Consider the following 14146-nt stretch of genomic DNA (forward strand, 5'->3'; position numbering starts at 1 on the left):
GATTGCACCCCTAGCTATAAAGAAGCATTTCTTCATCCCCTACATCATTGACCCAACCCATAGTTCACCAGCTATGGCCATTCCGGGAGAAGTATAACCTGACAAAAATCGTCCATGCTTTGTTGACTTCCTGAATGAACTACAGGGACTTCCTAAAAATTTGCCATGATGGGGGGTAACGGATTGATAGCAGGCTGCCTGATGGAAGGGCAGGCACTGCAGACTCCAGTAAAACTTGGGAATCACAGACATCGCTCCTTTTAAGAGATCTTTGACTAAGCCAGGGCAGGAAAGAGACAGCAAAGTGATGGTGACTGCAGGTCATGTACAAGAAGGCTGCAGGTCATGTACACAAGGTCAGATCTAGCCAAACCAATCTAATCAGAAGTGCAAATATTCAATAGCCTTCAAACAGGAGTCCCAAACCACGATATAGTCCATGTCCATGTGTAAGACCAGGAAGTTTTCGACATTTCGCGAAAAAAAGTAAAAAAAAAACCAACAACCCCGTGATAGGCTATGTAACGATTTATGTAGCCTATGAGGGCTAGATTTTCAAAGTCAGCCGTGATAGGCTATGTTAATCATCACGTAGCCTATCACGGGTGACTTTGAAAAAAAAAATGCGTACGCAAATGGCGGCCCCCATAGGGCGCCGCCATTTGCTTTCCTTATTCCGTCCCTGTAGTCTATGTAAAGATTTACGTAAACTACGGCGAAAATAAGAGCAACGCAAATAGTGTTGCCCTTATTTTCACTGTGGTCTAAGTAAATCTTTACGTAGACTACAGGGACCAAATAAGGAACGCAAATGGCGGTGCCCTATGGGGGCCACCATTTGTGTACGAGCTTTTTTTTTTTTTTCAAAGTCACCCGTGATAGGCTACATAATGATTATTGTAGCCTATCACGGCTGACTTTGGAGATCTAGCTGTGATAGGCTACGTTAATCGTTACGTAGCCTATCACGGGGGCGTTGTTTTTTTTTACTTTCCTTGTAATGGCGGCGGCGGCAGCCAGTCGAAAGACCGGCTGCTGCCTCCGCCCCTGACAAAGACTCGCCGAACCGCCGCCGGGACCCGCCGCCGGGAGGGACATTCGTCAAAGGTAAGTCCCATCCCGGCGGGGGGTGGCAGGGTGGTGGTGGAGAATTTGACTGCTGATTTCGGGGGGGCGAATGCGTTGGCACTCGGCCTCCCAAAGTTTTGGGGAGAAATTCTTCCCCATCCCTACCAGGAAGACCAGCACCACAGTTATCGTTTTGGCCAACACAGATGCAACAGCCACTGAGAAGATGATGCTGAAGGATGTTTGTCGGAGAAGGCAAGTCACTTTCCTTGGGCAGCCAATGAACAGAATGGAGGACCACAAGGAAAGCAGGAGGGAGAGGAGGAGAACATAGGAGAGGTCCCGGTTGTTGGCTTTGACTATTGGTGAGTCTAGGTATTTAATGAAGGTTCCTAACACAAAGGCTGTGATTAAAGACAAGAATTCTGCAAATGAAGCCAGGATGATCCCCAACGGTTCTCCATGGGAGAGGAAGGTCATCTCCTTGGGGATACATTCATCACGGGCCTTGTTTGGATGCTGATGTTCTGGACATTTGCAGCAGTGGTCTGCATCTGAAAAGAAAGAGGGTGACTGCAGCATCATTAACATTGGTCCTACATCCAGAATGGTCTGTGTTCTTGTAACAGCCCATCAGGACTCACTGGGTCAAGTCCTGCTCCTTCTGTTCCTAAAAACACCCAGGCAAAGGGGGAGGAGGGAGCTGGGTCTGAGTATCCAGTTAAAGTGGAGCAATGCCTGTGGAGGGCCCAAGCTGATGAGGGAAGCACACCACAGCTGTGGGAGAAAAGTGACACCTCAGTGGAAACAGCTGGGACTCCTCAAGCTGCTACTATGAGGCACTGGGAGAGAGCAGGAACAGGAGGATGGTGGGGAGAGCAAAGAAAGGGAAGGCGGGCTGGTCAAAGTGGCTTGCAAGTAGGGATGGTGAGAATTCTGCCACGGATTTCAGTGAGGCCGAATGCAGTGAGCCTCCAAAACCCATGGTGGAACGGCCTCCCCACTGCCCCCCCAAGGAATCCCCCCCCCCCGGGACGAAGCTTATCTGGGGCGGAAGCTTATCTGGTGCTGCCACCACCGGCAGTGGCAGTGGCAGTGGTGGCAGCAGCTGGTCTCTCGGCCGGCTGCTGTGAACTCAAATGGCGGCCGCCATACCAGCCGCCATTTGTGTCCGCCCGGGCTGCCGTGATAGACTACGTAAGTATTTACATAGCCTATCACGGCAAAGGAAGCCACGCAAATGGCAGCATTTGCCCTTTCTCAGTGATAAACAAATCAAGCTTTCCAGGTTGATTGTACAGGCAACACATCAAAGGAAGCTGATCCTAAGGCAGAGTGGACACTGTTGCATGTTCTGCGTCTCTTTTATATACATTCTGGATGCTATAAAATGCCTCAAAACTATGCTTACTACCAATTAACTTTCTAATCTAAGAATCCCAAAGATACTATAGCATTTCTACTTTAAATCTTTATATGTCTAAATGAGGTGATTAAATTTTGAAGCTTTTTATTGAGGTTAATGTGCATGACAACAGACTTAGTTTAGCTTTCTTTGACACGTTACAGGTATCTTTTTTGTCTTGTGAGCTTGTGATCTTATACAGATCTTACCTTCTTGTCTGGAGCCTCTCTTTAAATGGATGGCATTAGGTTCATGGCATATCAAAGTAGACAGAGCTCCTCCTACAATTTTGGCAGTTAGGGAAGTTTGGCATGTAATGTCATGTCAATTACAGTTTGATCCATTTTCCCTTGCTAAATGGAGTTGATGGGGAAATCCGGATTTAAGAACTGGCAAGAAAATGTTTTTATGGCAGACCTGGACTGATAAGGTGATCTTTACTTAAGGTCAGTTAGTGTGGATTGATTATGAATTTTTGGTATTTTCAACCCTGCGAGCTCAATTTGATTTGCCAGCTTCAGTGGAATAACAGTACTTGCAATTAAAACATATGTTGGTATGTAGATTTGGTCCTGCTGCTCTTACTCCTTCGGAGTCTCCTTCACTATTGGAAAAATGTATTGAAGCTGATCAGATGTATCGCCCTACGATTCATGTTTATAAACATTTATTATCACTGAATCAATATGGCACAAGTGGTTTATCGCAGGAATGGAACAGGGAATTGGAACGTCCAATTTTGCTTAATCAGTGGACTGCGGTTTTGGTGTCTGTATCAGACATTTCAATGGATCTTCGGTTACGCCCTATACAGCAAAAGCTCTTGTTTCAGCTCTATTGGACGCTTCAGCATCTCTTAAATTAAGGCTTGTCAAATTTGGCTAATTGTCAGAAGTGTAATGCAGTCAGTGCTTCTTTTATTCATTTGTTTTGGAAATGCCCAATGGCCACCTCCTTTTGGGAGGAAGATATTGTACAGATAAATTTTGTATTAGAAAGTTCTTTAATATGTATGTAAGTATGTATGTATTTATTGCTGATGTAAATATTCTTTTAAATTACTTACCTGAACATTCCCAATAGCAGGAGCAGAGCATAGCAGAGCAAGCTGCTCCAGCTGGTCCAGGGGCTACAGAAGCAAGTAAGCTCCCAGAAAGCGAGTGACCAGAGCGAGTGAACAGGGGGAGCAAAAAAGAGTTGGCCAGGGGAGTTGGGCAGGGGAGGTCAAGGGGGAGGCCCCTAACATTTTTTTTTAACAAACTTTTTTTTTTCATTTATTTGTCTTGTAACATGGACTTCCATACCAGTGGGACTCTGCTTTTAACCTCTACTGAGTAGAGGAGCAGGCACAGGCTAGTCTAGAACAATCACAAAGCTAGACACAAAAAGGGAGAAGAGGCAATGGAAGGACAAGACTCTCCAGTGGTGGTGACCTGCAAGGTGTGTGCAATGTTTGTTTTCTTACCTGAGAACAACATGGCCTACACCTGCAACAAGTGCATGTTGATCACGCTGCTGGAAGAAAAAGTAAGTGGACTGGAGCGGTGACTGTCGACCCTCTGGGGAATTAGAGAACACAAAGAGTTCTCAGACAGAATGGGGGAGCTACAGCAGCAAAGTGAAGACCAGAAGCTTGAAGAGCAACAGCAAGCTGAGGCAGAAGTGGGAAATGCTGAGGTGAGGAAAATGGAGTAGAGGATACTCCTTGGAAAAGGGTGACAGTTAGGAGAAGAAGAACTAGATGCCACTCTGCACTAGTGGAAGCAGTGGAGCTGTGGAAACAATTCCAGGTACTTGAGGATGAGACTGGAGGAGAGCCTGCAGAGGAAGAATTACAGGGGAACCTACATGAAAGTGAGCAAGAGTCAAACAGAGGCAATGAAACCCAGGCCTACAACAACAAGAAGAGAAGAGTGGTAGTAGTGGGAGGCTCCTTGCTGCGTGGGATCGAGACCCAAGTATGTCGCGAAGACCCGTGGACTCACCAGGTATGTTGTCCCTGGGAGGACGGATTAGAGACGTGACTGAAAGGTTGCCTGCACTCATAAAGCCCACTGACAGGTATCCCTATCTTCTCATCCATGTGGGAACAAATGTTACTGACAAGCAGAGCTATGAAGAAATCACATCAGACTTTGAAGCTTTGGGAAGGAAACTCAAGAACTTTGGGGCCCAGATCGTTTTCTCATCCATCCTTCCAGTAGTTAGAAGAGGGATAGAAAGGGAACGAAAAATACTCCAGGGGGAATGCCTAGGGATGTACGAAAGGGACTTACCTTGTCCCGCAGCTTGCTTCGTGGTGGGGGGGAGGCGCTTCGCTTCTCCCCCCGAAATTCAGGCCGGGGGGGAGGCGCCCCACCTTGCCCGGCCGAAATTCAGGCCGGGGGGGAGGCGCCCCACCTTGATCGCCCGAAATTCAGGCCGGGGAGAAGCACCCCATCTCCCTGGCCGTGAAATAAAAAGTAAACAAAAAACAAAAAACCCCGTGATAGGCTACATAACGATTTACACAGCTTATCACAGCTAGATTTCCAAAGTCAGCTGTGATAGGCTACGTAAATCATTACGTAGCCTATCACGGGTGACTTTGAAAAAAAAAAGTGAGTATGCAAATGGTGGCGCCCATGGGGCGCCGCCATTTGCGTTCCTTATTTGGTCCCTGTAGTCTACGTAAAGATTTACGTAGACTACAGCGAAAATAAGGGCGACGCAAATAGTGTTGCCCTTATTTTCACTGTGGTCTAAGTAAATCTTTACGTAGACTACAGGGACCAAATAAGGAACGCAAATGGCGGTGCCCTATGGGGGCCGCCATTTGTGTACGAGCTTTTTTTTTTTTTCAAAGTCACCCGTGATAGGCTACATAATGATTATTGTAGCCTATCACGGCTGACTTTGGAGATCTAGCTGTGATAGGCTATGTTAATCGTTATGTAGCCTATCACGGGAGCGTTTTTTTTTTTTTTACTTTCCTTGTAATGGCGGTGGCGGCAGCCGGTCGAAAGACTGGCTGCCGCCCCCACACCTGACGAAGACCCGCCGAACCGCCGCCGGGACCCGCCGCCGGGAGGGACATTCGTCAAAGGTAAGTCCCATCCCAGGGGGTGGCGGGGGGGTGGCGGAGAATTTCACCGCCAATTTCGGGGGGCTGAATGCGTTGGCACCCGGCCCCCCAAAGATTCGGGGAGAAATTCTCCACCATCCCTAGAAATGGCTGGCTACGAAGGTGGTGCTGACAAGAGAGATTTGGATTCTGGGACTACGGACTATCCTTCCTGGAAGATGGGCTGTTGGCAAGGGACGACTTGCACCTCACAAAGGCTGGGAAAAATGTGTTTGGCCACAGCATGAAGAACTTCATCAGGAGGGCTTTAGACTGAATCCTACGGGGAAGGGAGATGTAAAGTTCGGGGTAACAATGGACATAGGGACATGCACCGCAACGGAGAGAACAGCTCCAATAGTGCCCAGTAATAATCTTCAGAAACATGTAGGAAGAAAGCCAGACTATGAAGCACATGGTCTTCAATGTCTATATGCTAATGCCCAGAGTATGGGAAACAAGCAGAATGAACTTGAACTCTTAATACAAGAGGGAAATTATGACTTGATAGGTATAACTGAGACTTGGTGGGATGACTCTCATGACTGGAATACAGCAATTGAAGGATATAACTTGTTCAAAAAGAACTGGAGGAACAGAAAAGGAGGTGGGGTTACACTGTATGTGAAAAATACATATCTCTACAGAGAAATACAGGAGGATGAGCTTGGTAGCCCAATCGAGAGCATCTGGATCAAAATAAATGAAGCAAAGAATAAAAGGAACCTGGTGGTCAGAGTCTACTACCGGCCACCCAATCAAGGAGAAGACGAGGATGAAACTTTTGAAAAGCAAATAGCCAATGTTTTAAGGAAGCATGATGTAGTAGTAATGGGGGACTTCAATTTCCCCGATATTTGTTGGGAGACAAATTCTGCAAAACATGGCCCCTCCAGGAAATTCCTGACTTGTGTGGCAGATAATTTCCTCCTACAGAAAGCAGAGGAAGGAACTAGAGGATCGGCTATCCTTGACTTGATCCTAACCCACAGAGATGACTTAGTGGAGAAAGTAGCAGTTACAGGAACTCTGGGGGAAAGCGACCATGTTGTACTTCAGTTCTTGGATCTAAGGGGAGCAAAAGCCAAGTGTAGTCAAACGCGTACCCTGGATTTTAGGAAAGGTGATTTTAGGGATGTCAGAGAATTCCACGACGGATCTCAGTGAGGCCAAATGCCAGTGAATTCGCCCCCCCCAAAATCCATTGCGGAATGAAGCCCCCGCCCCCCCAACCCACAAAAGGCACACGAGATGAAGTCCCCACTGCCCCCACCCCATGAAAGGCGCGCAAAACAGAGCACTTACCTGCTCCCACCCGCGCTGCTTTGCGAATGGCAGCCATCCTGTGGCCGCCATTCGCTTCCTCATCTCAATAGCTGTGATAGGCTACACAAATACTTACATAGCCTATCACGGCTAACGCAGGGACGTCATTTGCATCCCTGTGGAAGCTGTGATAGGCTACGTAATTATTTACGTAGTCTATCATGGCAGAGGGGAGAAAAAACCCCATGAAATTAAAAGACGCTTGCTCCTTGGGAGGAAAGCTATGGCCAACCTAGACAGCATAGTAAGAAGCAGAGACATCACCTTGCTGACAAAGGTCCGTCTAATCAAAGCTATGGTTTTCCCAGTAGTAATGTATGGCTGTGAGAGCTGGACTATAAGGAAGGCTGAGCGCCGAAGAATTGATGCTTTCGAACTGTGGTGCTGGAGAAGACTCTTACGAGTGCCCTGGACTGCAAGGAGGTCAAATCAGTCCATCCTAAAGGAAATCAACCCTGAGTGCTCATTGGAAGGACAGATCCTGAAGCTGAAGCTCCAATACTTTGGCCACCTAATGCGAAGAGAAAACTCCCTGGAAAAGACCCTGATGCTGGGAAAGACTGAAGGCAAAAGGAGAAGGGGACGGCAGAGGATGAGATGGCTAGATAGCATCACGGATGCAATGAATATGAACTTGAGCACGCTCCGGGAGAGAGCGCAGGACAGGAAGGCCTGGCGTGCTATGGTCCATGGGGTCACGAAGAGTCGGACACGACTGAACGACTAAACAACAACAACAACAACAACTGCCATTCAGGTACGCTGGGTTTTTTTTTCCCCTGCCATGATATCACGGCTCAATACAGGGGCGCAAATGGCGGCAGCTACGACAGCTGCCATTTGCATCCCTGCAGGGCTGCCCAGCAGCCGGAAGTCCGGCTGCGGGCGGCCGGAGCCAGCTGGCAGCTCCGCGGCTTGGCCGTGGAGTGGAGCTGGCCGGGCAGGATTCCGGGGGGAGGGATGGTGCACTTCCCACCCACCACGGATGCCCCTCAGGGGAGCAAGGTAAGGGATTCATACATCCCTAGTTGATTTTAATAAATTCAGAACAATGATCAGGAAGGTCCCATGGCAAGCGACTCTAACGAGAAAAGGAGTCCAAGATGGGTGGGAGCTTTTAAAAAAGGAAATTCTCAAGGCACAATTACAAACCATTCCAACAAGAAGAAAAAGGGGAAGACAACAGAAGACGCCAATATGGCTTCACAAAAAGCTTAAAGATGACCTGAAAACAAAAAAGGACACATATAGGAAGTGGAAAGAAGGCCAAGCAACGAAGGAACAGTACAGGCAGGTAGCACAGAATTGCAGGGATGGCGTCAGGAAGGCTAAAGCTGAGAACAAGCTGAGGTTAGCAAGGGATGCGAAAAACAACAAAAAGGCTTTCTTCAGCTATGTGCACAGTAAAAGACAGAGGAAAGAAATGGTTGCTCAACTATTAAATAAGGATGGCAAAATGATAACAGATGACAAGGAAAAGGCAGAGGTGCCCAATTCCTACTTTGGCTCAGTCTTCTCCCAAAAGAGGGTCTATAACCCCACTGGCAAAGACAAAGTACAGGCTGAAGGGGCAGGATTGCAGCTTGAGATGGATAGGCATATGGTCAAGGAAAACATCATTACTTGGAAGGAGTACAAATCTCCAGGGCCAGATGAACTGCATCGTAGGGTAATAAAGGAACTGGCAGAAGAACTCTCAGAACCGCTGTCTATTCTTTTTGAGAAATCATGAAGGACGGGGGAAATGCCAGATGACTGGAAGAGGGCTAATGTTGTCCCTATCATCAAAAGGGGTAAAAAGGAGGAACCTGGGAACTACAGACCAGTCAGTCTGACATCAATCCCTGGGAAAATTCTGGAGCAGATCATAAAGCAATATATCTGTGAGCACCTTGAAAACAATGCAAAGATTACTCAAATTCAACATGGATTTGTCAAGAACAAGTCCTCCCAGAGAAATCTGATCTCATTTTTTGATCAAGTCACCTCCCTTGTGGACTGTGGGAATGCTGTAGACAACATATACCTCGACTTCAGCAAAGCTTTCGACAAAGTGCCCCATGATATCCTGATGAGCAAACTTGCTCGAAGTGGGCTAGATGAAACAACGATCATGTGGATCCACAGTTGGCTACAGAATCGGACTCAAAGAGTGCTTCTCAATGGGACCTTCTCAAACTGGGGAGAGGTAACGAGTGGGGTACCGCAGGGCTCAGTCCTGGGCCCAGTGCTCTTCAACATTTTTATGAATGATTTGGAGGAGGAGTTGCAGGGAATGCTGATCAAATTTGCAGATTACAAAAAATTGGGCGGGATACTTTGGAAGACAGACACAAAATTCAAAGTGTTCTGGATAGACTGGAGCGCTGGGCAGAAAACAGTAGGGATGTACAAAAGTTCTGCCACGGATCTTGGGGAGGCCAGATGCCAGCGAATTCGGCCCCCCGAAATTGGTGGCTGAATGGCTCACCCCCCCCCCCCACCGCCCAGGATGGGACTTACATTGGGCGGATTTTCTGCTGGTGGTGGCTCCGGTGGTGGCTCCGGCAGTGGTTCGGCGGTGGCGGCTGCAGCGGCAGGTCTTCCGACTGGCTGCCGCCGCCACCGCCGTTTCCAGTTAAAAAAAAAAAAATCCAAAAAACGTGATAGGCTACGAAAAGATTTACGTAGCCTGTAACGGCTGATTTTTTTTAAAAAATGCATGCACGTAAATGGCGGCAGCCATGGCCACCACCATATGCATTCCTTATTTTGGCACGTCTTAGTCTACGTAAACATTTACGTAGAGTAAGACGGCGAAAATAAGGGAAACGCAAATAGCGTAGACGCTATGCTATTTGGTTCCCCTTATTTTCGCCGTCTTAGTCTATGTAAATATTTACATAGACTAAGATGTGCCAAAATAAAGAGTGCAAATGGCGGCGGCCATGCCATGGCCGCCGCCATTTGCGTACGTGCGTTGTTGTTGTTTTTTAAATCAGCCATGATAGGCTACCTAAACATTTACGTAGCCTATCACGGCTGACTGCAGGGACGCAAACGGTGGCGGCTACAGCCGCCGCCATTTGCGTCCCTGCTAGCCAGCGACCGGATGTCCAGCTGCTGGAGGAGCCAGCCAGCGGCTCCGCAGAATCCCTGCGGAGTGGAGCCGGCCAGCCAGGATTCTGGGGGGGGGGGAGGAACAGAGTGTCCCCGTCCTTCCGGGGGGAGGGACGGAACGCCTCCCCCCAACCATAAATAGGGATATACGAAAGTCACTTACCGTTTCGTGGATTATGTTGATGCTAGGGGGGAGGCATTACGTCCCTCCCCCCAGAATCCTCACCGGGGGGGAAGGTGCTCCGTTCCTCTATCCCGAAATCCTGCCGGCTGGCTGTGCTTTGCAGTGATTCTGCGGAGCCGCTGCCCGGCTCCGCCAGCAGTCGGACATCCGGCCGCTGGCTAGCAGGGACGCAAATGGCGGCGGCCATAGCAGCCGCCAGTTGCATCCCTCCAGTCCGCCGTGAAAGGCTACGTAAATGTTTACATAGCCTATCACTGCTGATTTAAAAAACAAAACATGCGTATGCAAATGGCGGGGGCCATGGCCGCCGCCATTTGCGTTCCTTATTTTGGCACGTCTTAGTCTACGTAAACATTTATTTATTTATTTATTGCATTTATACCCCGCCTTTCTCCCTCTCGCAAGGAACTCAAGGCGGCTTACATTATCCTCCTCCTCACCGTTGTATCCTTACAACAACAACCCTGTGAGGTAGGTTGGGCTGAGAGTCTGTGACTGGCCCAAAGTCACCCAGTGAGCTTCCATGGCCAAGTGGGGACTAGAACCCGGATCTCCCGGCTCCCAGTCCGTCACTCTCACCACTACACTACACTGGCTCTCATAACATTTATTTAGACTAAGACGGTGAAAATAAGGGGAACGCAAATAGAGTAGCATCTACGCTATTTGCGTTCCCCTTATTTTTGCCATTTTCGTCTATGTAAATGTTTACGTAGACTAAGACATGCCAAAATGAGGAACGCAAATGGCGGCAGCCATGGCCGCCGCCATTTGCGTACGTGCGTTTTTGTTATTTTTTTAGTCAGCTGTGATAGGCTACGTGAACATTTACGTAGCCTATCACGGTGTTTTTAAAAAAATCTAGCCGTGATAGGCTACATAAATCGTTACGTAGCCTATCACTTTTTTTGTTTTTTGCTTTTTTTTAACTGGAAATAGTGGCAGTGGTAGCCAGTTGGAAGACCGGCCGCCACAGCCACCGCCGCCGAACCGCCGCCGGAGCCGCTGCCGCCAGGAAGATCCGCCCAAGGTAAGTCCCGTCCTGGGGGGGGGGGCGGGCTGTTCCGCCACCAATTTCGGGGGGCCGAATGCGCTGGCATTCGGCCTCCCTGAGATTCGTGGCAGAACTTTCATACATCCCTAACCATAAACATAATCCGCAAAAAGGTAAGTCACTTTCGTACATCCCTACCCACAACTAGGGATGTACAAAAGTCACTTACCTTTCCGCGGATTATGTTGATGGTGGGGGGGGGGAGGCATTCCGTCCTTCTCTCTGGAATCTTCGACAGGGGGGGGAGGCGATCTGTTCCTCCCCCCTGGAATCCTCCATGCCCAGCTGTGCTCTGCGGCAGCTCCGCAGAGCAGCTGGCGAGGCCCAGCCCAGCCCAGAGCCATCCACAGCCAGATTTCTGGCCGTGGAGGGCTCGGGGGGGGGGAAACGCGTATGCAAAGGCGCATGAAATGCAGCACTTACCTGCTGCTGTCCAAGGTGATTTTATTTATTTATTTATTTATTTCTATACCGCCCAATATCCGAAGCTCTCTGGGTGGTTCACAAAAAACCGTTTGTGAATGGCGGCCATTTGTGAATGGCGGCCTTGTGGCCTGCAGGCCTTTTGCATCCCTGCAAAATATTTATGTAGGCTAGAACGGCGAAAAGTAAAGCAATGCAAATAGAGCCCACTACACTATTTGCGTTCCCCTTTTTTTTGGCCATAATACCTTATATAAATATTTACGTAGGCTAAAACGGCAGAAAAAAAATGAGTGCAAATGGCAACCACTGTAGCCGCCGCTATTTGCGTACGCCTTTTTTTTTTTTTCCTTTGCCGTGATAGGGCACGTAAATATTTACGTAGCCTATCACGGTAAAATACAGGGACAGAAATGGCGGCGGCTATGCCACTGCCAGTTGCGTCCCTGCTGCCCAGTGGCTGCATGTCCGGCAGTGGGCACAGCCAGCCAGCGGCTCCTCAGAATCCCCACGGAGTGAATCCGGCCAGGCAGGATTCTGGGGCGAGCGCCTCCCCCCCCGTCGAGGATTCCGGGGGGAGGGATAGAGCGCCTCCCCCCCCACCACGAAGCAGTTCCCCGAAACGGTAAGTGACTTTCGTGCATCCCTAGAATAAGGCAAAAATCACTCTCTGATGATTACTTTTCATTTTGAAACTGTGGGTTGTAGCTCTCTATAGTGAACCATGCTGTAGATCATGAACCACCCACAGTCATCACTCCTAGTCCTTTGACGGGACCTCTTCCCCCCCTCTCCATTGTTTGAGAATAAAAATTGCCAATATCATAGTGCCCTTACACAACTTGATGGTGTGTGACCACATGTAGAATACTGGGCGCAGTTCTTGTCACCGCACCTAAAAAAAGATATGATGAAACTAGAAAAAGGTCAGAAAAGGGCAACTAAAATGGTCAAGGGGCTGGAGCATCTCCCCTATGATGGAAGATTAGGACAGATTTTTAAAAACAGAAAATGGGAAAATGTTTCTTCTAAGTTAGGGCATGGGATCAATGTGTCAGTCAGTCATGTGTCTTTTGGGTAATCATAGAATCATAGAATCATAGAATAGTAGGGTTGGACAGGGCCTACAAGGCCATCGAGTCCAACCCCCTGCTCAGTGCAGGAATACAAGTCAGAGCATCCCTGACAAATGGCTGTCCAGCCTCGTCCAGTGTGGGAGAGCCAACCACCTCCCCAGGTAATTGGTTCCATTGTCGTATTGCTCTTACAGTCAGGAGGTTTTTCCTGATGTTCAGCCGGAATCTGGCTTCCTGTAACTTGAGCCCATTATTCCGTGTCCTGCACTCTGGGATGATCAAGAAGAGATCCTGGCCTTCTTCTCTGTGACAACCTTTCAAGTACTTGAAGAGTGCTATCATATCTCCCATCAGTCTTCTCTTCTCAAGGCTAAACATGCCCAGTTCTTTCAGTCTCTCTTCATAGGGATTTGTTTCCAGTCCACTGATCATCTTTGTTGCCCTCCTCTGAACCCTCTCCAGTTTTTCTGCATCCTTCTTCAAGTGTGGTGCCCAGAACTGGACACAATACTCCAGATGAGGCCTAACCAGTGCTGAGGAGAGGGGAACTAGTACTTCCCGGGATTTGGAAGCGATGCTTCTATGAATGCAGCCCAAAATAGTATTTGCCTTTTTTGCAGCCACATCACATTGTTGGCTCATATTCAGCTTGTGATCAACAACAATTCCAAGATCCTTCTCGCTTGTAGTGTGGTTGAGCCACGTATCCCCCATCTTGTAACTGTGCATTTGGCTTCTTTTCCCTAGGTGCAGAACTTGGCATTTATCCCTATTAAATGTCATTCTGCTGTTTTCTGCCCAGCGCTCCAGTCTATCCAGAACACTTTGAATTTTGTTTCTGTCTTCCAAAGTATTAGCTATCCCTCCCAATTTGGTGTCATCTGCAAATTTGATCAGCATTCCCTGCACCTCCTCCTCCAAGTCATTAATACAAATGTTGAAGAGCACTGGGCCCAGGACTGAGCCCTGCGGTACCCCACTCGTTACCTCTCCCCAGTTTGGGAAGGTCCCATTGATAAGCACTCTTTGAGTCCGATTCTGTAGCCAACTGTGGATCCACCGGATCGTTGTTTCATCTAGCCCACTTTGAGCTAGTTTGCTCATCAGGATATCATGGGGCACTTTGTCGAAAGCTTTGCTGAAGTTGAGGTATATGATGTCTACAGCATTCCCACAGTCTACAAGGGAGGTGACTTGATCAAAAAATGAGATCAGATTTGTCTGGCAGGACTTGTTTTTGACAAATCCATGTTGGCTTCGAGTAATCACGGCATTGTTGTCAAGGTGCTTCCAGATGGATTGCTTTCTGATCTGCTCCAGAATTTTCCCAGGCACTGATGTCAGACTGACTGGTCTGTAGTTCCCATTAATGATAATGAAAATGATAAAAAATTATTCCTTGGGTTGC

The 14146-nt window shown here is 48.3% G+C and overlaps 1 protein-coding gene across 1 annotated transcript in view; it reads right to left on the reverse strand.

Annotated features, from left to right (window-relative positions):
• Nucleotides 1–1708: 1708 nt before the first annotated feature.
• LOC146356365 (vomeronasal type-2 receptor 26-like) overlaps nt 1709–14146 on the reverse strand; it is a 50039-nt gene continuing 37601 nt past the window's right edge. The window contains exon 9 of the mRNA XM_084830074.1: nt 1709–1738. Within this exon, the coding sequence (XP_084686200.1) occupies nt 1709–1738 (30 nt within the window). The remainder of the gene's footprint in view (nt 1739–14146) is intronic.

The sequence above is a fragment of the Heloderma suspectum genome, chromosome 2 (assembly GCF_057233095.1).
Source record: "Heloderma suspectum isolate Gila_16-S chromosome 2, 16-S_ref, whole genome shotgun sequence".
Classification (NCBI taxonomy): Eukaryota; Metazoa; Chordata; class Lepidosauria; order Squamata; family Helodermatidae; genus Heloderma; species Heloderma suspectum.